Raw genomic sequence first — 25002 nt, 5'->3', positions numbered from 1 at the left:
AAATGGTAATTTTGCCATTTGTTTGGTCAAAGCTTTCGAAAGCTTTGACCCTTCATCCTTATCCCATGGTTGGCCATCATGTCCAAGGCATTATCTTCCTTCTTCTTCTCCTCCCAACGCCATTTTCATCCTCCACCATAAAAATCAAGCTTTTTCCATTTTCTTTTCCTTCCTTTCTTTTCTTTTCTTACTTCTTTCTTCTCCTAACTTCTTGGGCACCAAACTTGCAGCTTCTAACTCCATTTTCTAGCACAACTAAATTGTAGGAGAGAGAAGGAAAAATCTCTCTTTCTTTCCTTTATTTTCTATTTCTACTCCACCATCACTAGCACTTGAATTGTCAACTTCAAATCTCCAGTTTTAAGGCCAAAAGGTATATATTTTCTACTCTTGAAATTTATGAATTTATGGGTTATATTTTCAGATTTTATTTCCTAATTTCTTAAAATTCTTTTTCTTGAAAATATTAGGTTTTTATTGATCTTTATGCCTCCAAGCTCACCAAGGTAAAGAACCTTTAAATTGGAATAGTTGATATGATGGGTTTGAGAATTAGACTAAAATTCTAGGTTAAAAATTAGGCTAGAATGTAGTTTATCAAGTGTATGCTTATTAGAATTATTAAGTTTGAATTTATGATATATTTGAAGTGATTATTGTTTATTAGCAATTATAGGTTTTGATAGTATTTCAAGACTACCTAGATTAAGATTTTGTTAGGTGGCATCATTAAGGTGAGCGAACTTGCATTTAAAAATGTTTTGGGATAAATGCACAAGCGTTTGAATGAATCATTTGAAAACTTTATTTGTCTCTGCTTTAAAATGTGCCTGGGAACAAGCCCTTGATGAAATGTCTTTACGTTGTGAAATTGTGCAATGTGATTAGCTCATGTGTTCCTATATTATGCGATACATATAATGTGATGAATTACGTATTTGAAATATTATGTTGAATTGCCAATTGATTTGTGGCATGTGATGTATTGTTATGCAAAGATTATTGTTACATGTTGTTACATGTGCCATGCTTTGAAATGTAATGTTGAATGATAATTGTAACCGCGCGTGTGCGGTGTGAGAGTGCACATGCCGGTGATGATGAGTAATTCTAGCTATGTGCGGTGTGGGAGTGCACATGAGCTGATGACTGATGGGTGATGATTCCAGCTATGTGCGGTGTAGGAGTGCACATGAGCTAATGACAAGTGGTTGTATACATGTTTACACATACCATAGAAATGTTAGAGAAAATATTATTTGATTGCATTTAATGTTGAAAGTTGAACTTCCTAAATGTTTTAAAATGAGTTAAAAAACAGCACGGCATCAAGTTTTGTTCATAATATACAAATTTACATTGTTTTTAAACGAGTACATCATGTTTTCAAAAAACTCTCCGTATCGTTTGCTTGTTCCTTTCCTATGTTCACTCACTAGATTTATACTCACTCTTTTTAACTTCATGTTTTTAGATTCGGAGATAGTGGGATCTAGATTGAAGTGTCTATTTGTATTCACCATTTAGTAGGTACCTTGGCATCCTGTAGCGACACCCACATCCAGAGTCACTCTACTGATGGTCAAGGTCTCTTGCATATGTATATAGTTATTTAAATGTAAATTATGAGATTGTTGTGCACTCTGTATGTTGATTGATTAACCATGTCGTTTAGGGTTGACGAATGACAACCCTATTTTGGGAACGTTATACACACACACATATATATATACTTGGTTCTCATGGTTTAATTTTGAAAAAAACATTCATTAGAAATTACAAGTATTAGATCTTAAAGAAAGAGAGGCTTGCTTGGGCCTGGTGGGCTATGCTTATTGGGCCCTTGCATCGGTCATGGCTAGGGAATTAGGTTGTGACATTAGATTGAATTGAAATATCAGAATTTAAATCTTTACCACTTACCTCTTTTCCATTGTGAAGAGTGATTGCCTTACAATGTTCTTTACCTTTTTTTTTTGGGTTGGGTTCAATATCACTTGGTAAGGTACCATGAGTTCTGTTATTTCGAGCACTAGCAAGTTGGCCCACTTATGTCTCAAGATTTTTGATTGATGTTACTTGACTTTGAATGGAGGCATTAGTCTTTGTCATGAATACATCAGTATTTGTCATGAATGGCATGAACATATCCTCCATTGTAGGCTTTTTCTCTGGCATGGAAGCTCTATGAGGAAACCTAGGAGGAAAATTTGACTTAGATGCTGATGAAGACCCTTGGTTGTTGCTCCATGAGAAATTCGAATGATTCCTCCAACTAGGATTATAAGTGTTGGAATAGGGATTGTTGTTCTACTACTTATTTCCAACAAATTGACAAGATTCAAAATATATGGAACAATTGTGATTGGAATGTCATTTTCCACAAAATTCACACGTCACAAAAAGGCTCTTAACAACATTAGCAATTAATTTAGCAATTTTCTTTGTAAGAGAAGTTAATTGTGTAGACAAAGAATTAATAGCATCTAATTCATGAACTCCAATAATTTTTCTTATACCCAATTTTTCAGATGGCCATTGATAGTTATTGGAAGCCATCTCTTCAAGCAAATCATAAGCCTCATCAATGGATTTACTCATAGGTGCACCTCCAATTGTAGCCAATGGTAATTCTAATAGGTCCCACCAAACCATTATAAAAAGTCTGAATTTTCAGCCACTTATTTAACCCTTTTAAATATCCCAAGCCTCATATAGTGATTCAAAATCAAATTGCATGAAAGAACTGATATCATTCTTCATCTTTGCTGTCTAGGTCGACGAAAAGAATTTTACTAAGAATTTTTTAGCCAAATCATTCCAAGTATTAATGGAACCAACAGGAAGCAAATTTAACCAACTCTTTGCTTTATCTCTCAGTGAAAAAAGAGAAGCCTCAATCTTATGGCATCATCAATAACACCATTAGCCTTGAATGTCACAAATTTCTAGAAAATTCTCAAAATGAGCATTAGGATCAGCATTAGGCAAACTCCCAAACTGAACAGAAGTCTGAATCATCTAAATGACTACTGGCTTAATTTCGAAGTTGTTGGTTGGAATATGAGGTTTTCGGATACTAGAGTGGAGACGTTGTACCAGTGGGACAACATATTCCCTCAAAGACTTGGTCTTTTTCGCTTGTTGATCAGCCATTGTTTTACTTGGAGTAGAAACTTGTTGATTTTTCCTTTGAAGTCTTCAAAAAGTCTTTTCAATTTCTGGATCAAAATGAATAATTTTCAAATTTTGGGCACTTTGCATACAACGACCAAACGTACCTAAAAAATTAAAAAAAAAGAAAAAAAGTTTGAACTAAGATTAAGAATGCTTGGTATTAATATTAACAAGAAAGAATTAAATATTAATTCCCTGACAATGGTGCCAAAAACTTGTTGCTAATTTTTCATGCAAGTGCATGTATCATTTAACAAGTAATATAGAAGAAAGTAGAGCTCGTTCCCATGGAGAATTGAATTAATTCCTTATGTTAACTACTAAAATGAACACCTTAATTTCATTTAAACAACCTAATTTTAAAATTATAAAAAAAATTAAAACTAATAAACTAAAACTAATCTAAAATTAATCAACATAATTACTTTAGTAAAATCAATGGACTACCAAACCTAAGATTATGATGTCCCTTAATACTTTATCTGAATATTGTCTCTCTCTTAACTTAGTTTAATAGATTAAGGTACTAACCTAGAATCCAAAATTATTTACAAGTTTCTGTCGAGTTTCTCATAAAAATAGCTTTCCTAACTAACTTACTATACGTCTATGTAAATTAAATTGAATAAAAATTCATTAAGTTTGTGCTCTAATCCAAATTACATATGGCTTATAGGTGTATATCTACCTTATATGTAAATCAAGCCACCTAATCAACTAAGTGTATTTGATCATACGCTATTTTATTCAAGATCTACCTAAATCTCCTTCGTCAATGTTTAACTTAGGTTTCCAGATCAATCTAATTGGTAGCCAATCAATTGGAAGCATTAAGAATAGAATAGAATAAAAAACTTAAAATGTCAAACATAAGCAAAAGAGAGATAAATGGATCATACTACATATTGATTTCAATCATAATCTTAGATAAATAAATTAGTTCCCATCAAGTCACACATTATCATCAATTTAAGTTTAATTATCAAAACCAAAACCAAAAAAATAAAAGAACAACAAAAAGATAAAAAAAACCCAAGAGTTGCAATCTTGATCTCCAAATCTTCTTAAATCCCTCGATTTCTTTTTAGCTTCAAGTAGACCTTTTTTTAATGATGCTTGTTGCTTGAATCTTAGCTCTAAATTTGGTGTTTTGTGCCTCCAAAAGTTCTCTAAAAGGTTACTTTTATAGAGTTTGGAAGTTGAGCCAAGTTGGGTGAAGAGAGAAGTCAATCCTAATTAGGATTTCCTCATCAGACTACGTGAGCCACAACCTCCCTCCTCCAAGGCCATGGCCTTGACCATTTAATTAACAGAAATCATAATTGCTCTAGGTCTTCTGTAGTACTTCAACTTTGACAAGATTTTTTACCACTTTCGAAGCCTAACTGAGTGAAATGGTACTGTTAAAGTTATAGCTTTTTCTCTAAACTGTCCAATGGTCTAAGAATCATCTCATATGGAGTTTTGTAGAGAGAGTTATAATCAAAATAGCAAGACATGCGTAGTGGAAGTCTGCACCTCAAAATTGCTCTCTTTCTTCCATTAAAAGTTTTCCTTCAATGAACACTTACAATAGCACAAATAAATCAATTACAACTTATCTTAAGCACATTAACACCAACTTGAGTATAAAATAAGATTGACTCACCTAAATAATTAACTTAAAATAATTAGATAAAACTTACTAATTTTTATGTATTACTACAAGAACTAAACTAAATTTTTATCAAAATTAAGACTAAATAACTCTTGATCATAGAGCTATCAAGTATCGATACCCATGAAATAAGTATCGATACGTAGAATACAGAATGCATTCCAAAAGCATTTTGTCCCAAAATATATTATTGATACCTACCTCTTAGGTATATATAGATACTTGGAGGGCATAAGGCATTCTACCACAAAATTATTGATCCTCACCCTTAAGAATCGATATATGCAGTCCACTTTTTCAAAAATAATAATCTTTAAAGGTTTTTCAATGGTAATTATATATCCACTTCACAAAAAACATTTCCAAAGGGTTTTAGAAACATTAAATTGCATTCCAATAGCTTTCAAATTACTTTATTCTTACCTAATTTATGCATGAGCATCAAATCAATTTAAATTCCTTTCTCAAAATTACTTGTTAAACTCAAGTTGTGCATTAACAAGTTTTCTAATCCAAATGCTGGAAATTTAAGGGGATTTACATTCATTGCATTTCATCCAATTGGTATGTTTACAAACTAAACTCGTATACTTTAAATGTAAAAAGGTTTATGCTAAAAACTCATGCACTTAGCTTGTCTCCCCTCCCATATTCATTCACTAAGTTTTATGCTCACCACAACTAAATTCTTGTGTTTTCATATCTATAGAGAGATTCGTTCTTCGTCCTTGAAGAGGACTCCAACTCCACATTGGTAGGTTTTATTTATTTATATATTTTGATGGACGTCACACTTTGGTAGGTTTTATTAATAGCAGGGCACACGTCGACTCCATAAAACTTTGCATGTGTTGTCATGTCCGATGCCTCTATATCAGGTGTCGTCTGACTTGACGCTGATCCCCCAGCCAACCTGGAGCTAATATTGTTGCTGAATCATATTGGGCACAGATTTCCTCTGACTACCCACTCCAGGTTGTTGCGAGTGCTTTTACGGGATGCATACTGGCTTTTCTAATCCCGAATTCTGGTTATGATATTACATAGTTTTAAAAACTATATATGTATATCAACCACATTAATTAATGATTCTTTGAAGTTATGACCTTCTCAGTGGTGGGATAGACGATGAGTATATACACACACACACAAATGAGTCTCAACAAGGAATCGTCGAAGCAGCTGGTTTGAAACTTGAGTTTCTCTTACTGAAACCCTGTGACGACGTCTGTTTATTATGTACTTCACAGTCAAATATAATTTTGGATTTGTCAAATGGGAAGTTTGCTCTTTCCATCGCTTTCCTTTCAAGATATATATTATTACAAATATACTACAGCTGGCCCTTGCAAAGATTTGACCACATATAAAGTGCGAATGCGATATGTGATGATGGATGTATTATTTGCTGGGATGCCAAAAAAAAAAAAGCTGTACGGGACTTGGCAGAATTTCCTTGCCTTCATTGACTATATAGCAACAAAGTGGATTAATGTCCCAGAGCGAATCAAGTACGGCATTTTATATGTGTGAGAGAGAGGGGGCATGCGTGTGTGTGTGTTGGAATATGTGTCTTTTTAAAAAAACTTAAAAGATAGATAAATTATTATAATTTCAAGTTAAGGTGCAGATATTAGGAATTAGTATCTTTCTCACCAGGTAGCAGCAAGGGAACTCACCGGTGATATATATATATATATATTATGAACCCAAAATCACTTATTATGAGATAAATTATCTTGCACATTGAAATCACTTAGGTGTCAACACAGGAAACTGGGTTTTGGAGGCCAGTGGCCACCGCCCAGATTTCAAGCAGGCTGCATTAGTTACTTGACCATTACCGAAGGGAGCTTAACAATTGTTTAGAGGGGATAGTAGAAATGCATTTACGTATCCAGGAAAATAATTTTGCATCCTTCATTTCTTAACTAAAGAGGACGAAGACTAAAAGCAATTGATCATAGAACCATTTCATACCTCACAAATATTGAAAGGACTTGATCATTTCTAGGACTCAATATGTATCAACTAATCAAATCAGTGTTCATCCGAGGGTGAGAAAATATAAAATTTCTGTTTTCCATCATAAAAAATGGTATATAACTCCATAGATATGCATTAGTTACACACTGCATAGAAAATGGTAGTCCCTCGTTGATTTTTATATTGTTATCCATAAGTTTTGCTCGTTCTGAAGCAACAAAAAGAGAAGTAAGGAAAACAAGTCATTTTATGTAAGACTTGGCATATAAAATTTGCAATTGTTTACTTACTTATTACCACATCTATGTTCTACATTTTTTGTACATGGATAGAATTTTAAGAAAGAAAAGGAAAGGTGGATGAGGACTTGTTTCAATGGCAAGGAAGAAGTCCCAAGAAGTTTTAGGACTTTGGTCAAATGGTATGTTAAAATATTTAGTTTGTCCTATTTATTATGTTTCAGGTACATAATTTAAGAACAAAGGAAAAAGCTTTCTCTTCTGTGTATTTTGTTTTACTTTTTACAATAATGTTAATGTTAAAAAAATAATTCTTGAGAAATTAATTTGCAACAAATAAAAAGTATAAGAGTATTAGACGCTTCAAACGGGAAAGAACCACATTCTTTCTGAGACATTCTAAACGAAAAAATGCAGCACAAAAAGAAATGGACAGAGTATACCATGAATGAAAATGTTTTAAATTAATTTAAATAAAATAAAAAGGTCAGCAAAAAGAAATAAAATTTTGGACCAAAAAGTAATAGTTCTATTATTATTATTATTATTATTATTAATTAATATAAGCATTATAAATGAATACAAAGAAAATACGAAATTCCAAGTGCCTTCATGAAAGCAACAGTAGGATTCTGATAAAAAGTACTCTGGTTGCGGGAAAAACAATTATTAAAGAAAAGAAAAAAAAAACAGAAGCGTTGGAACCAAGGATACATAGCCAGGTACGAATAAATTAATGGTCCCTCTTTCATTTGTTTTAGTTAAATTAAACCCTCTGAATTGATGTCATTGACTCCTAGGTCCAAATCAATAGTACTATTAACCAAGCTTAATTTTCCTGACATTTTAAGCACTAATTTCCTACTAATAATAGTTCTCAGTAGTCAGTGCTTTAAATTTGTTACACAGATAAAACAAGTGAAAATCCCTCATCACCTCCTCACCAATAGTTAAAGCTGTTTCAGTAGCAGTACTACTACCAGCTACTGGCTACTAGCTATAAACAAAGACAACTAAATTTGCTGATTCTTTCCCTTACCCAGCTTCAATCCATACCTGTCCCATAAGCGCTGATCTCCTTGGTGTACAGCAATTTGAAAGGAATTAGTGTCTTGGAGCTGTTGATGAGTGCCCACATAGGAATTTGAAGGTGAATCCCTTTGTTTGACAGTATTAGTATTGTTTTCTTGACCATCACAGGAGTCAAGCAGCTGAAAATAATTACTGCTCCTGAAATCCTCTTTGCGCTTCTTGTAACACTCTGTTGTCATGTTGAAGTACATCTGCATATTGTCCCACTTCTCTTTACACTCAACTGCGTCACGTTCATACCCCAAACCCACCATTTTTGCTTCTATTTCTTCCCACAGGCTTTCCTTAGAATACCCAGCATCCTGGAATCTTGACTCGAAGCTTTTTCGAAGCTGTATCAAGCTTGAGACTTCATGTTCAGTCCATCTGTTTGTGTTAATCGCATCCTGCTGGTTTTTGTTGTGGCTATGCGTTTCAGTAATCACAGGCGCTTCAGCTGAGGATGAAACTTCTAGTCCTTTCCCAGCTGTAAACTTCTTCAAAACATCCAGTAGTGCAGCATCGCGTGCTTCAACCCAAGATCTCTCCTTGGCCCAGAATTCGTGTTCCTTGTCAAACCGAGCAGCCTCTTGTCTCCTCCATTCTTCCTCTTTCGACACTCTCTCTCGCTCTTTATCATCAATGGCCTTCAACATTCTCTCCATCCACATATCTTGTGAATCAATTAACTTCTTCATCTGTGACTCCACAAAATCCTTAACCTTTGTTTTCCAGCCCTTCTTAACCCTTGAACTGCTTCCACTCTCATTGATACTCTTCTGCTTTTCCACCATGGACTGTTTCATCATAAAAGCAATGGCTGAAAGGTCGTCATCATTGTTTTCCGACGATGAAGTCTCAAATTCAGAAGCGTTGGAGAAAGTAAGGCTCTCACTCAGCTTCTGCTCTTGCAAGAATTCTTGATTTTCTTGGTTCATTGTGTTGTTTGGAGTTTGGCAAAGAAGAGTCCTTTGGGCAAGGTTGGTTTCCAAGAGTGAACTCTGATTGCTTGTTTCTCCATAAAGGGCTTCAAGTTGGCGGAAGAATCTGTAATTCTTTCCGTCTTGTCTTCCAGCTTTACCTTCCTTAGTTTTCTTGTAGTATTTGTACAGGTTCTCAAACTTCTCTCTACATTTCTTCCCACTTCTCTGGTACCCATGTTCCTCGGCCATGATTCTAAATCAATAGAGAACAAAAAGAAACCAAAACATTTAAAGGAAAAAAGAAGAATGATATTGAAGAATAACCCTAGTTTTAGGATAGTTTCACCTTATCCTCCGAAATGAAATTAAAAAATGAAAGATGACCAAACACTATTTATTAAAGAATTAATATCCCCCAACATTCCTCCAACAGTAGCTTATGGATGTTATTATGTCTTTACTTTCTTTGGTAAGTATTAATCTTTTAAATTAACAGGGATTAAAATATTCAAAACATTCCTGTATGGACATATTATTAATTTAAAGTTCAAGCACGTTGCAGGTTTAAATATCTTATATTTTTGTTAATAAACTAGATGTCTATTACCCTGATTGAGCAAGAGGGAGTTTGAAGTACAAAAAGAAGATTGGTTTTGGTAAGATTTTGTTGAAGTGGAAGTCAGTTCATCTTAGGAATCCAGTCAAAGGAATACCAGGGATCAAACTCAACCATTTTGCAAAACAAGACAATCTAGTTTAAATTATGAAAACTATTTTTTTAAGAAAAAGAACACCTGGATCTCTGAGTTTAATCAGAGGGCCTGTTGCTTTCAAGCAGAAAGAAAACCCAGCTAAAGCAAGACATCAGTCGATTGAAAAAAGCTTGTGACTTTTCATATAAATAGAAAGACAACCTGGTTTCACTATGCAAAGCCAAATAGGGTTTCTCAATTAAGCATAACACAAATTTGAGACCAGCAAAATGGAAATGGAAATGGAAATCCAAGTGAAAAGAAAGGAAGAACAAATAAAAACTCAAGTGGGTTTTAGTGCAATATGTATCAGATGATTAAATATATACCTAGAGACTTCATCCCACAAGGGTCCTTTCTGATTAGCCTCTTTGAACTTGGAATCAAGTCTAGATCTGATGTCAAGCAGAGTGAGAGTCTCTTGCCTGGGCCACCGGCTGTTTCCACCTTCAATATTTCCCAGACTCCATCCAATCCCACTGCTCTCCATCTCAACTCCAAACAGTGCTGCGCAAGGACCGGAAGCAGCAGCCGAAGAAGCTGAAGCAGCAATAGCAGTAGTGGTGGCAGAAGCACCTGCGAAATGATCATGGCCAAACCTAATCAAGCTGCTAGGCACTGCCATCCCATTGCTCACCATGAAGGCTTCATGGTATGGAGCTAATGGAGCCATGTTTCTATGAGTGTGAGTAAAGCAGGGTTCAGAGGGTTGTGGGGTGTCCGGAAAATGAGTCCCCCTGGCTAGAAATTGCCGGAGATCAGGCAGGCCGTACTGATCGCCCATTTCCATTAGGTTTTTTTGTTTGGACTGGATACTGAATACTTAATAGGATGAGAGAGAGAGAGAGAAAGAGAGTCAAAATGTTTGTGAGATTAGAGGACTTTCTTTGGACCTTTTTCATGGGAGACAGGATCCGAGTCTACCGCAACTTTCATCACCCTTTCATCACTCTCCCTCTCTCTCTCTCTCTCTCTCTCTCTCTCTCTCTCTTGTAATGGAAAGTATACGTAAAATGAAACCCAATCAAATGACGCCAAATGTCGAAGCATTACACGAGGATGGTAATACGAGGCCCAGAAACTGATCAAATGACGCGTGGTGCAGTGGCTTGCGCTTTGTCTTTTGACCGACCATGTGGTGGGAGCCTCCAGCTCTTTCCCCTCTGGCTGGCTAACAAGTTAGTACTCCTCCTCATGGCTTGTTGCTCTCTGCTGGATTTTTAGATGTCTGAGCTTTTACTTTTCCAGTGCCTCTCTTCTTTTCGATGCTCGGGGTTTTGGCCATAAGAATCGTAAATTTCATTACATACGTCTGAATGATGATTAATTAAAGTTATACTGCAAAATCCATGGAAAGAGGAGCTATGGATAAAAATCGAACCATTGCTTGTATGTAACTGTTTTCTCAGAAAGGATAATGTTACAAGAGCATCTTCTTTTGTTTCCAATTTGTGCATTTTGTGAATTTAAATTAAATGTTGCTTACATGCTTGAAATTATTTTCGAAAATAATATGATATGGTTCCAAAAATATTAAACTATTAAAATATTACTCACGCTTCATGACATGTTTAATTTTGTTCAGCACTCTATAATTTTTTTTATAAGACATAATACTTGAAGAACCTTCTAAACTAGTTAAGAAAACTCAACTAAATCTTTATTTTTATATTACATTCAATTAAATTGTTATATTTTTATTTAAAATCGAATAAACACTTATAACTAACAGTTAACTAATTGTTATTAATTAAAATATCGCTTGTTATTTTATACTCACATGGTGTTGACGTGAAAAGTGAAAAATATATTATGGTCATATCATTATGTTACATCAGCATATCATTTCATCATCTATTATGACATGTCAATATGTTACGTTAAAATCATATGGCATATAATGATAAATGACATTTTAACTACTAATAATTAATCAACTATTAATAATAAATGTTTATTTAACTCTAAATAAAAATTTAAAAAGGTTAATTGAATACAATAAAAGAATAAAAACTTATTTGAATTTTTTTAAAATAGTTCATAGACTTTTTTGGGTATTATACCTTTTTATAACTGCTTGAAAAGACTCAAAAAATAGAGTTTCAAGTCAAATCTTTAGAAAATATTGTTACAAAAGAATTATACTAAGAACCAACAAATCTTCCTTTTTTAAGTTCTCAATCAGACAAATAAAAGAAAAAAAAATCACTATGGTAGACATGCACCATATTTAGTGGTTTAACTTCTTTTTTTTCCAAATTATGAAAAATATCAAATGTAATATTTTATTTATTGATGTATAGATGATAGTTTCATGTGTGAAAAATCAACATTCAATGTCAACGATAATTCTATGTGCCAAAAATAGCATTCAGCATGGAAAATATCAAAAAGAATATAATCTTCAATAAATTCATAAAAAGATTAACAATAACCTTCGTAGAGACTATAATCAAATTTAAATGCCAAACTTTGAAACCTGTGTTTTGTCTAAAAAGATAAAATAAAATATCAAAATGAATTTAATCTTCAATAAATTCATAAAAAAGCTTCATATTAATATTTTTGTCATCAAATTCAAAATAGCACCTTTCTTTCGTGCTTTTATAGAAAGAAATACAATGAAGCTTTTATTTGGATTTGGTTAGTTCATGGAGTGAAGTGTCACTTTCTATCCTGTGAAAAGTGTTTACTATAAAATTTTGGACTAGACTGCTTTTCAGGACAAAATATAATTGTACAACACCTTTTTTTTTTTTGGGGTGGAATTGTACAACATATTGGAAGATTATTTGAACCACACCCTGCAGTGTCACCCGTGCAACTTTATATAACTCTTTTTTTTTAAATAAAAAGGAGAAAAAAAAAGTTTTGAGTGCAAAGTTGGGTCAAAAGGGCTTTAAATTCAACATTTTCTTTTCAGCATAAAATGTTTTTTACCATGAACAAAAAAACAAAAGATAAGACTCATGAGATGATTTTGTTGTTACAGCTTCCTATATATGGGCATATATATATCCATGTCCTACTAGTTTTGAAAAGTAAAATGACGTAGAATTAGATTCCCGAGGATATTTTAATTAATGTGGATGAAATTAACTGAATATTATGTAAAAAAGCAATATATAAAATATAAATTTAAGGACATGTTTGGTTAGAAGGAATATTCCTTCCATTGCGGTTGGAATGGTTATTCCACCCTTTGGTTCATTTTGAACTAAGGAATATCCATTCCATAGTGTTCCTTAAAATCAAGGAATAAACCATTCTGAAAGAAAATCCAAGAATGACTATTTTGAGTCCATTCTTAACTTCATGAAATGGGATTTCTTTATTTATATATGGAAAATTTTCCCTTATAAATTTTGTAAAATTCCAATATTGTCTAGTTAGGAGAGAGAAAAGTTGCCAATCATTTCAACAAATCGAGAAAGTTATTGATGACTATAACTGACTATTAGCTTTACCTTGGTTTTGAAATGACAAAATATTGATTTAAATATGTTTTGAAAATGAATGAAAAATGTTTTGAACTCGAAGAAAGTCCTCAAGAGTTTTGAAGTTTAGCTTCCAAAGAAAAATATTTTTAAGCAAATTTGAACTTAAAGTGCCAGTCTTAGAGAATCAACCTTTTGAATATTAAGAATAGATTCTTAAATGAGTGGAAAGAAAATTTTATTATCTTATGACAAAAAGAATCGATTATAAGAAAGGAAGAAGTTAGTTCTCGAAAGACAAAAATTACTGGGATGAGAAAGAACCAACATTTTAGAAAGTAAAAATCAATTCTAGGAAAACAAAATGTAGAAGGAGGAAGTCCAACAAGAAAGAATTGATTTTCCATGAAGCAATAGTCATTTCTGAGTGAGAATGAACCAAAGATCTTAAGTATAAAGACAAAGAACTGATTCTTGAGGAAGAAGATATCTGTTTTTGAAGCACCAATGACAAAACTTAGAAACTTGGAAAAAAAGAAAGAGCTAGTACAATTAGATAAGATTGGAGCATCAAAGAACAAGCTTAAATTCAAATTTTGGTGCCAAACCATGTTGAAGAACCAACCATTGAGACAGACAAATCAATTCTTTGAAAAATGTAAAAGTATCACCTTTGAACCAAGTTAAGGAAGATTTGACATCTCAAGAAGGAAAAATCTACTCTTTGGAAACAAAAAGTTTCAGACTTTGAAGAATGCCATTAATAATCAACAACTCATGAATAAAGAATCGATTCTCCATGTACAACATAAATGAGAACGTTAGCTAGAACGTACAAAAATCATTTTGAAATTCACTCCAATGGATAAATTCTTCAAGGCATGTAAATATCCATTTTAAGGACGTTAAAGATGAGATTTTTATGAGACTAAAAAGAATTAGAGAGTAAGAAAAAGAGGAAGAACAAGCAAGAGAGCTTAAAGCTGAAAAATCCTTTATTTGAGCATAATGACTATTTTTTTTTGTCTTTCAGTTGCTATTCCTTAAGCCAAGACTTCCTTCATCATTCATCATTCATCATTCTTGAAAAAGCTCTCATATTTTTTAGCCTAAATATCCCATCAACCTTCATAAAGGTTTTAAGTTCATACTTTGTGACAATCCATTGTTGTATAGGTTATAGTTCCTTGAAAAGGTAGTGTTAAGGTTATATCTCCGAGCAAAAGGTAGAGAGGTTGTGCTTGATCCTTGAAAGGCATTTGGTTGTTAAGGTTATGCTCGATCCTGAAAAGGTAGTGACTTTTGTTAAGGTTGTGCTCGATCTTTAAAAGGTAGTGACTTTTATTAAGGTTGTGCTTAATCCTAAAAAGGTAGTGACTTTTGTTGAGGTTGTGCTTCATCATTGAAAAGGCATTTGGTTGTAAAGGTTACACTTGATCCTGTGTTGAAAAGTCACGTTAATAATGGATTCGAATGCCATATTCTATCAAGGGAGAGGATGTAAGTATTTAAGGCTAAACCTCTATGAAAACTTGGTTGAGTACTCTTTACTTTTTACATTTACTTTTCATTTAGTCTATACTATGTTCTTGTTACTTTGTTATTTATACTTCCATTATGTTTAAAAAATTTTTAAAGTGGATTTTTACTTCATAACTAAGTCACCCTCCCTCTTGGTTACTTTACTTTAAGCTTATCCATCTAACAATTGGTATCAGAGCAAGTTATCAAGTTTACAAGTCTAACAACCTTTGAGAGATCCTGATAAAAGCTTAAAGCATTGAAAATGGCATCTTCAAGTTTTTTGGGTGAAGGACAATCCATGATGAGGCCACCTCTGTTTACTGGTGAAAACTATCCATTTTAGAGGATAAGGTTTGAAAATTTTATTTAGTCCATAACTTTAGATTTATAGGATATTATTATTAAAGGACCTCATGTTCCTAATAAGTTTGTAGATAGTGAAAGACATATTAAGTCAAGAGTTGAATGGGACAACAAAGGTGAAAAATTGATTCAACGAAACCACAAAGCTGTAACTACTCTCTTATGTGTACTTAGTGAAAGTGAGTTTAATAGAGTAGCAATGTGCATTTCAACACAGGAAATATAGGAAACATTAGAGAATTGCTATGAAGGCACAACTCAAGTAAAAGAGTTAAACATCAATATGTTGATACTTGATTATGAGTTATTCAAAATGAAAGAAGGAGAGTCTATAAAGGAGATGTATGAGAGATTTACTAAAATCATAGAAAAACTGAAAGCCTTATGGAAAGAATTTCCCAATGCACAATTAGTGAATAAAATCCTTCACTATTTACTTAAGTCATGGAGAATAAAGGTTACTATTATAGAAAGGTTTAAATGTTCTCAAGCTTGATAAGCTTTTAAGATCCCTACTCATATATGAGATGACCTTTAGACATAAAGAATAAAGGGATAAAGCACTTAGAGGAGATATGAAGAGAAAGAGCATTGCTCTTAAAGCTGCTCAAGAAAATGATGAAAAGAATATTAAGAGTGATGATGAAGAAAAGGATGATGAAAAGGTGGCTTTATTAACAAGATAATTCAATAAATTCTTGAGAAACAAACAAAGAAGAAATTTCAAAAAAGCCATTCAAAGGACAACAAAAAGAAAGCAATGTTGGCTACATGGAATGATAGTAATGAATCACAAAATGAAAAGGAAGAAATAGCTGCAAACTTATGTTTCATGGGAGTTAATAATTCTGAGGTTGAAGACATAGGCATAAAGTCGAATGTTAAAAATGAAGGCATGTAGTACTTAGGTAGTGGTTGTTCAAGACACATGACTGGAAAAAAAGAAGATTTTAAGAAATTGAAACCTCAACAAGGAGGAAAGGTAACTTTTGGAGACAACTCAAACAGTCACATAGAAGGTATAAGTACTATTGGTGAAAACTCTTCCTCTCACATCAATAATGTGTTATTTGTGAATGGTCTTAAGCATAATCTGTTAAGTGTGAGTCAATTGTGTGACAAAGTTTTTAGAGTTATTTTTGAAACTTTATATTGTTATGTTGTAGAAGTTAAAACCAACAAAATTTTGTTTATAGGAAATAGGAAAGACAATGTATATGTTGTATATCTTGATAATTTGTTTACAAATAATGTGTGTTTCATGGCAAAGAAAAAATGAGGATAACTAACTGTGGCACAAAATATTAGGACATGTTAGCATGCACACATTATCCAAATTGCCATCTTTAGATTTAGTAAGAGGACTACCTAAGATTGATTATGAAAATAATAAATTATGTGATGCATGTGCGAAAGGCATACATAGAGGAACATCATGTAAACCTAAGCATGAAGTTACAACAAGTAGCCCATTTCAACTGCTGCATATGGATTTGTTTGGACCGAATAGAATAACTAGTTTAGGAGGAAAATTATGTGGATTTGTAATTGTTTATGATTATATTAGATATACTTGGGTGTTTTTCTTAGCATTGAAAAGTGAAGTCTTAGAAGTCTTTCTTAATTTTTGTAGAATAATAGAAAATAAAAAAGGGTGTATAATTACTAGTGTTAGAAGTGATCATGGTAAGGAGTTTAGGAACACAGGTTTTGAAAAACTTTCTAATGATAATGGATACAGCCATAATTTTCAGAACTTAGAACTCCACCACAAAATGGAGTAATGGAAAGAAAAATAGGACAATAAAGAAATGGCTAGAACTATGTTGTGTTAAAATAATCTACCTAAATATTGTAGGCAAAAGTTGTAAACATAGCATGTTAAATAATAAACAGAGCCATGATTAGACCTATTCTTCAAAAGACACCTTCTGAGCTATATAGAGTAAAAAAAACCAAACATTAGTTATTTCCATCCTTTTGGGTGTAAATGCTATGTTTTGAATAATGGTAAGGAGAGCTTAGATAAATTTGATGCAAAGAGTGATAAAACCATTTTCCTTGGTTATTCAATGAATTCAAAAGCATATAAGGTGTTCAACAAAATAACTTTGATTGTTGAAGAATCCATACATGCTTTTTTTAATGATGTTAAACCTTCTCTTAGAAAGGAAAATGCTGTTGATGATGAAATAGATATTCTCCAAGAAAAAATTGAGGAACTTGATCTTAACAATGAAAACAAAAAAGATGAAGATCAAGTTCAAGAGGTAGAAGAGCAAGCTGATGACACTATAAAAGAAAAAGAACTTGCTCATATAAAAGAAATGAGGTATGTTGATTAAAGTAAAATTATTAGAGATCTTCCACAAGGGGTTAGAACTCGAAGCACAAACAAATATGCATGTGATTATGTTACTTTCATTTCTCATATGGAACCAAAGACTATATAAATGAGCCTTTGAAAAATGACCATTGGACTCTAGTTATGCAAAAATATTGAACTAATTTGAAAGAAGCCAAGTACAGGAATTAATCCCTAGACTTAACGATTATTGCATTGTATGAAAAAAATAGGTGTTTAGAAATAAAATGGATGAAAATGGGAAAATAATTAGAAATAAAACTAGGTTAGTGGCCAAAGGATACAGACAAGAGGAAGGCATAGACTTTGATGAAACTTATACACTAGTTGCTAGATTAGAGACCATTAGAATGCTATTATCTTTTGTATGTTACATGGAGTTCAAGCTGTTTCAAATGAATGTTAAGAATGCATTTTTAAATGGACTCATAAATGAATAAGTATATGTAGAACAACCTTCTAGTTTTAAAAGTCCTACAATTCTTGATCATGTTTTTAGATTAAGAAAAGCACTATTTGGCCTAAAGCAAGCTCTTAGAGTTTGGTATGATACTTTAACAAATTTCTTGATAAAAAATGACTTCAATAGGGAGAAAGTTTTAAAAACTCTTTTCATCAAAAGCAAAGGTAAAGACATTCTAATTGTGCAAATATATGTTGATGATATTGTTTTTGGTGCTACTAATGAAACTCTATGGCAAGAGTTTACAAAGTCCATGTGTCAAGCCCAGCTCTATTATATACTTGCCATGTTATTCATGTACTTGATAGCATGTCTGCATACTTGGATGCTTCGAAAAATCGTTAAAAGTTGGTATCGTACCTAGTGGTATAATTAAGTCGATTAAAATCTCGAACTAGTCCAAATAGAGATTTTAGAATGTATTTGAGAGTTATTGAACCTTAGAATGCCTTAAAATGGTGATTCGGAGTTCAAGGATTAATTTGGAATTCAATTGGGAATTTTTATAACGTAAGGGCAAAATGGTCATTTTTCCACTCAAGGGCAAAAATTGGAATGTTGGATGAGTTTTTGACCAAGTTTGACTAATTGGAGCATAATTTGAATTTGAGAAGTGAAAACTTTCAATTTCGACATTTTTCGAGCATAAGGGCAAACTAGTCATTCCACGTGTCCATGAGGATGTAATTGGAATTTTTAAAATTTTCCACCACCGTGACACTTGTCAAGCCCATGAATTTCACCTATTATCATTTTTATACTTTGGATAATTAAGGTATTATAAGTGGTGGTAAGAAAATGTTTAATAGTTAAGTTTTAACCATGAACCATTCACACGTTGACACGTGTCAAGCTTGAATTCTTTTATAATTTCCTTTATAAACCAGCATAAACCTCTCTCAATTCTTCTTTCATTGTCATGCAAGCCAAAGAAATGGGGGGAAAGAATAGAAACAACCCTTGAGGAAGAAAATTCAAGAAAAATTCATCGGTTACAGAAAAATGAAACGATCTGAGGAAAGATTTTACGATTTTAGCTTAAGATTCACCTCTCGCATGCTTTCTTTTTCATTTTCTATGGTTGAAACCCAAACTTTCATGAAGGAAGTCATGTTGGCTGAATCAAGGGGGGGAAGTTTTGATGATGGTTTTTGTTAGATTTCATGCTATCTAGGTGTTTTTAGTGGTTTTGTGATATTCGGTATGAAAAATAAGCAAGAAAACCACATATCCTTCACTAAACCCTCATTGGCCGAATTTAATAGGGGATATATTGATGATGAATTTTGTTATATTTCATATTATGTAGCTCGTATTTGATGATTTATGGTGTTGGATATCGACAATGGTTATCGAAAAATATAGTTCTTTTAGTAAACGACTTGACCGACAATGAGAAAATCATGGTAAATGGACTTGGATTTGATTTCTAATGATATATACGGACTTATTGGACTATGTTGACATTGATTAGTACATTAGTTCAGAATCGGAATGAGTTTCGGATGTGATCATTTAAGTCACAATCAAGTTTATTGAGGTACTTTGGGTGTATTTGAAGTACCAAAAATGCAATGAATCTATTTGGAGTTGAATAAGATGTTTTGGCTAATTAAACAGTGTATAGTGTAAGTTAGGTCGAATACCATTTCAGTCCAATAACAATTGAACCTACGTAAAACACCATCTTTAAGTGATTATTCGAACATTCCTCATTCAATTTCATGCATTCATATAGAGCTTGGAATAGTTTTATAACAGTTTGGTACAAATGTATTGAATTACTTGTTATGTATTAGGTATAAGTGGTGAGCCCTCTAGTAAGGGCAAGGATATCATATTTGAGGACCAGGAGTAGGAGTACTCCCGTTATTGTGAGTAACCAGACTATCATCTTAACTATCTAAAGTAGTTTATACTCGTTTTTATGATTTTAAAGAAAAATGAACTTAAATTGTAAACTATTATGTTTTATAACTGAAGTGCTGGTTAAATGAAATGAGATTCATAATTTGGTTTGAAATTGAATCCTGGTTTTGGAAATTGAGTAAGTGGAGACTATATACTTGTGTTATATATATATATATGTTTTGACTATTGTTAGTTATGCCGACCCTGCTTTGTAATAAATGTATCGGCATAACAGGATTTATAATTGACATATGGTTTAAATTGATGGCTTATGACAATGTGATGGCATGAATGGCTGGATTTGTGTTTGTGTGGAATATATGAAGTGTTTTGTTTACCTTGACAGGTTGGGTAATATCATATTAGCCATGTCATACTGACAAAATTTTATTAATTTGGTGGGGTAATTGATTAGCTTACTGTAGTGGACGGGTTTTCGTGGACCGGCCTATCAGAGGGGCACGGTAAACCTTGTCATATTTTACCTTATTATGAGAGGCGCGGAGGGTATCTCCTAAGGTAGTTTAGAGTTCACTTCATGCTGAACCACCACGTGAGGGTGAAAGTCAGCCAACGCTAAGGAACGGTTGTGTTGTTAAATGTAAAAACATGTTTTATGTGTATATGTTATTTTAACAGCCTTGACGGACTCGGTTGGATGCCCTGTGCAAGTTGTCACCAAGTACAAGTTTTGGCATGAGCCAAGTTTTTAAAAGAGTCATAAGCCTTGTTGATTTTTTTTATGAAATGTAACTGTTTTATATGGGTTGAAATGAGTTTTAATGTTATGAATCATATTATGATAAGATGTTTTAATTGTCTCAATTTACTCGACTTTAGAAGTTATAGATGATCTTTGCTTACTCATTGGGTTTATAAAAACTCACCACCCTTCTTTCACCCATTTCAGGCTCAAGGCAGTTTGTAGACTGTCGATTTTGTCGAGGGTTTGCTTTTAGATTCTCACCTTTAGAAATCGTAGGTTTACAGTTGTGTTTATTTTTGTTATTTTGGGGCTCATATGTCATTGTAAAATATTTTTGTATACCTTGGCGCAGTGTGTTGTTATTACTGTTTACGTAGAATTTTATAAATATTGTTTTATATGAAAATGAAATATTTTATTCAATATTTTTATTTAGTTTGATTAGTTATAATTTCACTTCAAATGGATAATTTAGATACCTAAATTTATTTGTAGATATGAAATGTATACTTTTCATTTATATATTATATTTTTTTAGCAAGTTTCAAAATTTTTGAGTAAATGACCAACATACTCCTGTGTAGTAGAAATTACTTTTTCGATTGTCTTTGATTTGAAAATAGCTATATTCCTTTAAAACATGATATTTAGTAATTGTTGCTCACAAGGGAGGCGGAGAAATGATGCTAAAGCCTTGCGAGGTTTCGGTTGACATTTCGGGTAAGGTATGTCTATCGGGATATCGCGGTGGTTGTCACGGGCTCGAAGAGAGTACCGAGTCATGACAATTCAATTGGTATCAGAGCCATTGATTTTAAAGTTATTTTAAAAACTACAGTGTAAGTGTGACCCTAAGTTAAGTTAGATTGAGTTGAATGCATGCATTTGCATATAGGACCTGGAGTTGTTTAAACTTGTTTTGTTTCTTCTTATAGATCATTATGCCTCCTCGATATGGACTTTTGCCTCTCGCTAGATCAGTCGGGAGGGAAAGAGGCCGTTCTTGGCATCGTCAACTAGATCCTATAGAGGGGGAATCGACTGTGTCTACTTTTTGGGCAGCACCTGCTACTGAACAGATTGAGACTCTTCCATATCCTCCACCTCCTCCACCACCTACTGATATTCTTGGTATTCCTGCCATGTCTCCTTAGGCCGTTCAGGCATTGACAGCTTTCCTCACTATTATTACTAGCTAGGCTCAAGCTAGTCAAGCTTCTCCTGCCGTTCCTCCAACCGCAGCTCTAGTGCCACCACCACCATCTCCTGTTCCACCACAAGTACCTGATGTCTCCATTTCTAAGAAATTTAAGGAGGCTAGACAACTCGACTGCATTTCTTTTAAGGGTGATCTGGACGCAACCGCAGCTAGGGACTGGATCATTCAGGTTTTTGAGACATTTATTGATATGAGACTAGATGATGATATGAAATTGATGGTAGCCACTAGACTGCTTGAGAAAAGAGCCCGTACTTGGTGGAACTTAGTGAAATCTGTTCTACCATTCCTCTAACCTGGTCGAATTTTCTGCGAGAGTTCGACGACCAGTATTATACTTATTTTCATCAAAAGGAAAAGAAGAGGGAATTCTTGAGTCTAAAATAGGGGAGTTTAACAATAGAGGAGTATGAGGCTTGTTTTAACGAGTTAATGTCTTATGTGCCCGATCTGGTGAAGACTAAGAGGGATCAGGCTAATTACTTTGAGGAAGGGCTTCGAAATGAAATCAGAGACCGTATGGTAGTGATGGGTAGAGAGCCGTATAAGGAGGTTGTGTAGATGGCTCTGCAGGCTGAGAAACTTGCGATTGAGAACAAGACAATTCAGGCCGAGTTTGCTAAGAGAAAGAATCCGAATACATCTTTCAGTCAACCATCGAAAAAAGGGAAGGATTCATCTGCTTCAGGGAGTGTTATCACTACTTCAGCAGCATCTAACCGACCCTCATCTCAACAACCGTAGCAGAAGTCTTTTGGATTCAGTAGATCAATGACGAGTGCTCCTGGAAAGAGTTTTGGGGGTTCTGACAAATGCTAGAACTGTGGGAGATCACATGTTGGGCTGTGTAGGGAGCCCGTGCGGTGTTTTCAGTGTGGTCAGCAAGGCCACATGAGGAAGGCTTGCCCGCAATTAGGATGAGCTACTACAATTGCTTCATCTCCCCAAGCTTGCATAGATATTTAGAGAAGAGATTCTTATGGGTCACAGCTGAGACAGGGTGTAGCGATGCAGTTCAGTGTGGGGAGTAATACCCCGGCGCATCCACCCTCTAAACCACAGACTCATACCCTGACAAGAGTTTTTACTGTGACAAAGAAAGAGGCACGAGTTCAGCCCAGTGTAGTGACAGGTACCATGTTTGTATTTAATAAAGATGCTTATGCCTTAATTGATTCTGGTTCGAATAGATCTTATGTGAGCACAATATTTGCATCCTTTTCTAATAAAAACCTGTCACCTTTAGAGGAGAAAATTGTAGTTCATACCCCTTTAGGAGAGCAGTTGGTTAGAAACACCTGTTATAGAGATTGTGGAATAAGGGTTGGTGAGGAAGAATTCAAGGCTAACTTAATTCCCCTAGAAATTTGAGCTTTTGATTTGACATTGGGTATGGATTGATTGACTACACATCGGGCGAATGTGGATTGTTTTAGGAAGGAAGTTGTACTTCAGAATTCTGAAGGAGTAGAAGTTGTATTTGTAGGGGAACGTCGAGTATTACAATCTTGTGTAATCTCGGCTATCAAAGCTTTGAAACTAGTGCAGAAAGAGTATCTAGCTTATCTACCATATGTGATTGATACCTTAAAGGGGGAACCTAAGTTGGAGGATGTCCCAATAGTAAATGAGTTCTATATTTATCTACTTTCAGGTACCGTACCTATTTCCATTCCTCCGTATCTGATGGCTCTGGCAGAGTTAAAGGAGCTGAAAGTCCAACTGCAAGACTTGATAGATAAGGGTTTTATTCGCCTTAGTACTTCTCCTTGGAGTGCACCAGTCCTGTTTGTAAAGAAGAAGGATAACACTCTTCGGTTATGTGTTGATTATCGTTAGCTCAATCGAGTGACCATCAAGAATAAATATCCTCTACCACGGATTAATGATCTTTTTGATTAGTTATAGGGTGCTATGGTATTTTTTAAGATTGATCTGAGGTCTGGGTATCATCAGTTGAAAATAAAGGAGCAGAACGTGCCCAAGACTTCTTTTAGGACTCGTTATGGGCATTACAAGTTTTTGGTTATGCCTTTTGGTCTAACTAATGCCCCAACAGCTTTTATGGATCTTATAAATAGGGTGTTCCACTCGTACTTGGATAAGTTCATGATAGTGTTCATAAGTGACATCCTAGTGTATTCGAAGGATGATGATGAACATGCTATCCATTTGCGCATTGTGCTGCAAACTTTGTGCAAGGGACAACTCTATGCCAAGTTCTCTAAATGTGAGTTCTGGTTGAGGGAAGTAGTTTTCTTGGGACATATTGTGTCTGGAGCTAGAATTTATCTCGATCCCAAGAAGATTGAGGCAATCTTATAGTGGGAGCAACTAAAAATAGTGACAGAGATTCAGAGTTTCCTCGATTTAGCCGGTTACTATAGAAGGTTTGTTCAGGGGTTCTCATTAATAGTTGCTCCTCTTACTCGTCTGACTCGTAAAGGAGTCAAGTTTGAATGGGATGATGTCTGCGAGAGTCGGTTTCAGGAGCTGAAGAATCGGTTGACCTCCGCTCCCGTCTTGACACTTTCTGTTAGTGGGAAAGAATTTATGGTGTATAGTGATGCCTCTAAATTGGGATTAGAGTGCTGTTAATGTAGGATGAGAAAGTAGTAGGTTATGCTTTTCGGCAGTTGAAGAAGTTGAAACGAATTACCCTAGCCATGATTTGGAGTTGGCAATAGTAGTCTTTGCATTAAAGATCTGAAGGCATTACTTATACGATGAGCGTTGTTGGATCTTTACCGACCACAAAAGCCTGAAATATTTGCTCACCCAGAAAGAACTCAACCTGAGACTGAGACGATGGTTAGAGTTGATTAAGGATTATGACTTAGTGATTGATTATCGTTCAGGGAAGGCAAATGTTGTAGCAGATGCCTTAAGTGGTAAATCCTCATCTTTATTAGCATCACTTCAGAATTCTTATCTTCTGATGCTACTGGAGATGAAATCTCTAGGGATCCAGTTGAGTAATGGCGAGGATGGAACCCTACTTGCTAGTTTTGTTGTGAGACCCTCACTGTTGAATCAAATCAGGGAATTGCAGAAGTCTGATGATGAGTTGAAATGGGAAGTTCAAAAGTTGTGAGATGGAGAAATTAATGAGTTCAGACTCGGTGATGATGGTATCTTGATGCTTGGAGACCGAGTTTATGTCCCTAAGGATGATCAGCTGATATAGGTTATTTTGGAGGAAGCTCATT

The 25002-nt window shown here is 34.2% G+C and overlaps 2 protein-coding genes across 2 annotated transcripts; one reads left to right on the top strand and one right to left on the bottom strand.

The window, feature by feature from the left end:
* Positions 1-7839: 7839 nt before the first annotated feature.
* LOC18586768 (trihelix transcription factor PTL-like) lies at positions 7840-10716 on the bottom strand. The gene is made up of 2 exons (XM_018128705.2): positions 10135-10716; positions 7840-9306 (listed from the first exon to the last, which is right to left on the bottom strand). The coding sequence occupies exons 1-2, from the start codon at positions 10593-10595 to the stop codon at positions 8073-8075; spliced, it is 1695 nt and encodes a 564-aa protein (XP_017984194.2). The 5' UTR covers positions 10596-10716; the 3' UTR covers positions 7840-8072.
* A 4988-nt stretch (positions 10717-15704) lies between these two features.
* On the top strand, positions 15705-24391 carry LOC148760397 (uncharacterized). The gene is made up of 8 exons (XM_088810482.1): positions 15705-15794; positions 21510-21705; positions 21817-22013; positions 22253-22345; positions 22784-22925; positions 23448-23617; positions 23723-24106; positions 24194-24391. The coding sequence occupies exons 1-8, from the start codon at positions 15705-15707 to the stop codon at positions 24389-24391; spliced, it is 1470 nt and encodes a 489-aa protein (XP_088666608.1).
* Positions 24392-25002: the final 611 nt, after the last annotated feature.

This window comes from Theobroma cacao, chromosome 10 (genome assembly GCF_053813885.1).
Source record: "Theobroma cacao isolate CCN51 chromosome 10, ASM5381388v1, whole genome shotgun sequence".
Classification (NCBI taxonomy): domain Eukaryota; kingdom Viridiplantae; phylum Streptophyta; class Magnoliopsida; order Malvales; family Malvaceae; genus Theobroma; species Theobroma cacao.
The sequence above is the reverse complement of the archived record's forward strand: the minus strand, read 5'-3'. Positions and strand labels throughout refer to the sequence as shown.

Bases quoted from the DNA above. Each gene is read 5' to 3' on its own strand.
- LOC18586768 (XM_018128705.2), bottom strand. From the start codon at position 10,595: ATGGAAATGGGCGATCAGTACGGCCTGCCTGATCTCCGGCAATTTCTA. The intron at 9,307-10,134 runs GTATATATTTAA...CTATTGATTTAG, and splicing joins TTGTGGGATGAAGTCTCTAG to AATCATGGCCGAGGAACATG.
- LOC148760397 (XM_088810482.1), top strand. From the start codon at position 15,705: ATGAAGAGAAAGAGCATTGCTCTTAAAGCTGCTCAAGAAAATGATGAA. The intron at 21,706-21,816 runs GTATTCCTGCCA...CTCCAACCGCAG, and splicing joins ACCACCTACTGATATTCTTG to CTCTAGTGCCACCACCACCA. The intron at 22,346-22,783 runs GTTGTGTAGATG...TATGGGTCACAG, and splicing joins GTAGAGAGCCGTATAAGGAG to CTGAGACAGGGTGTAGCGAT.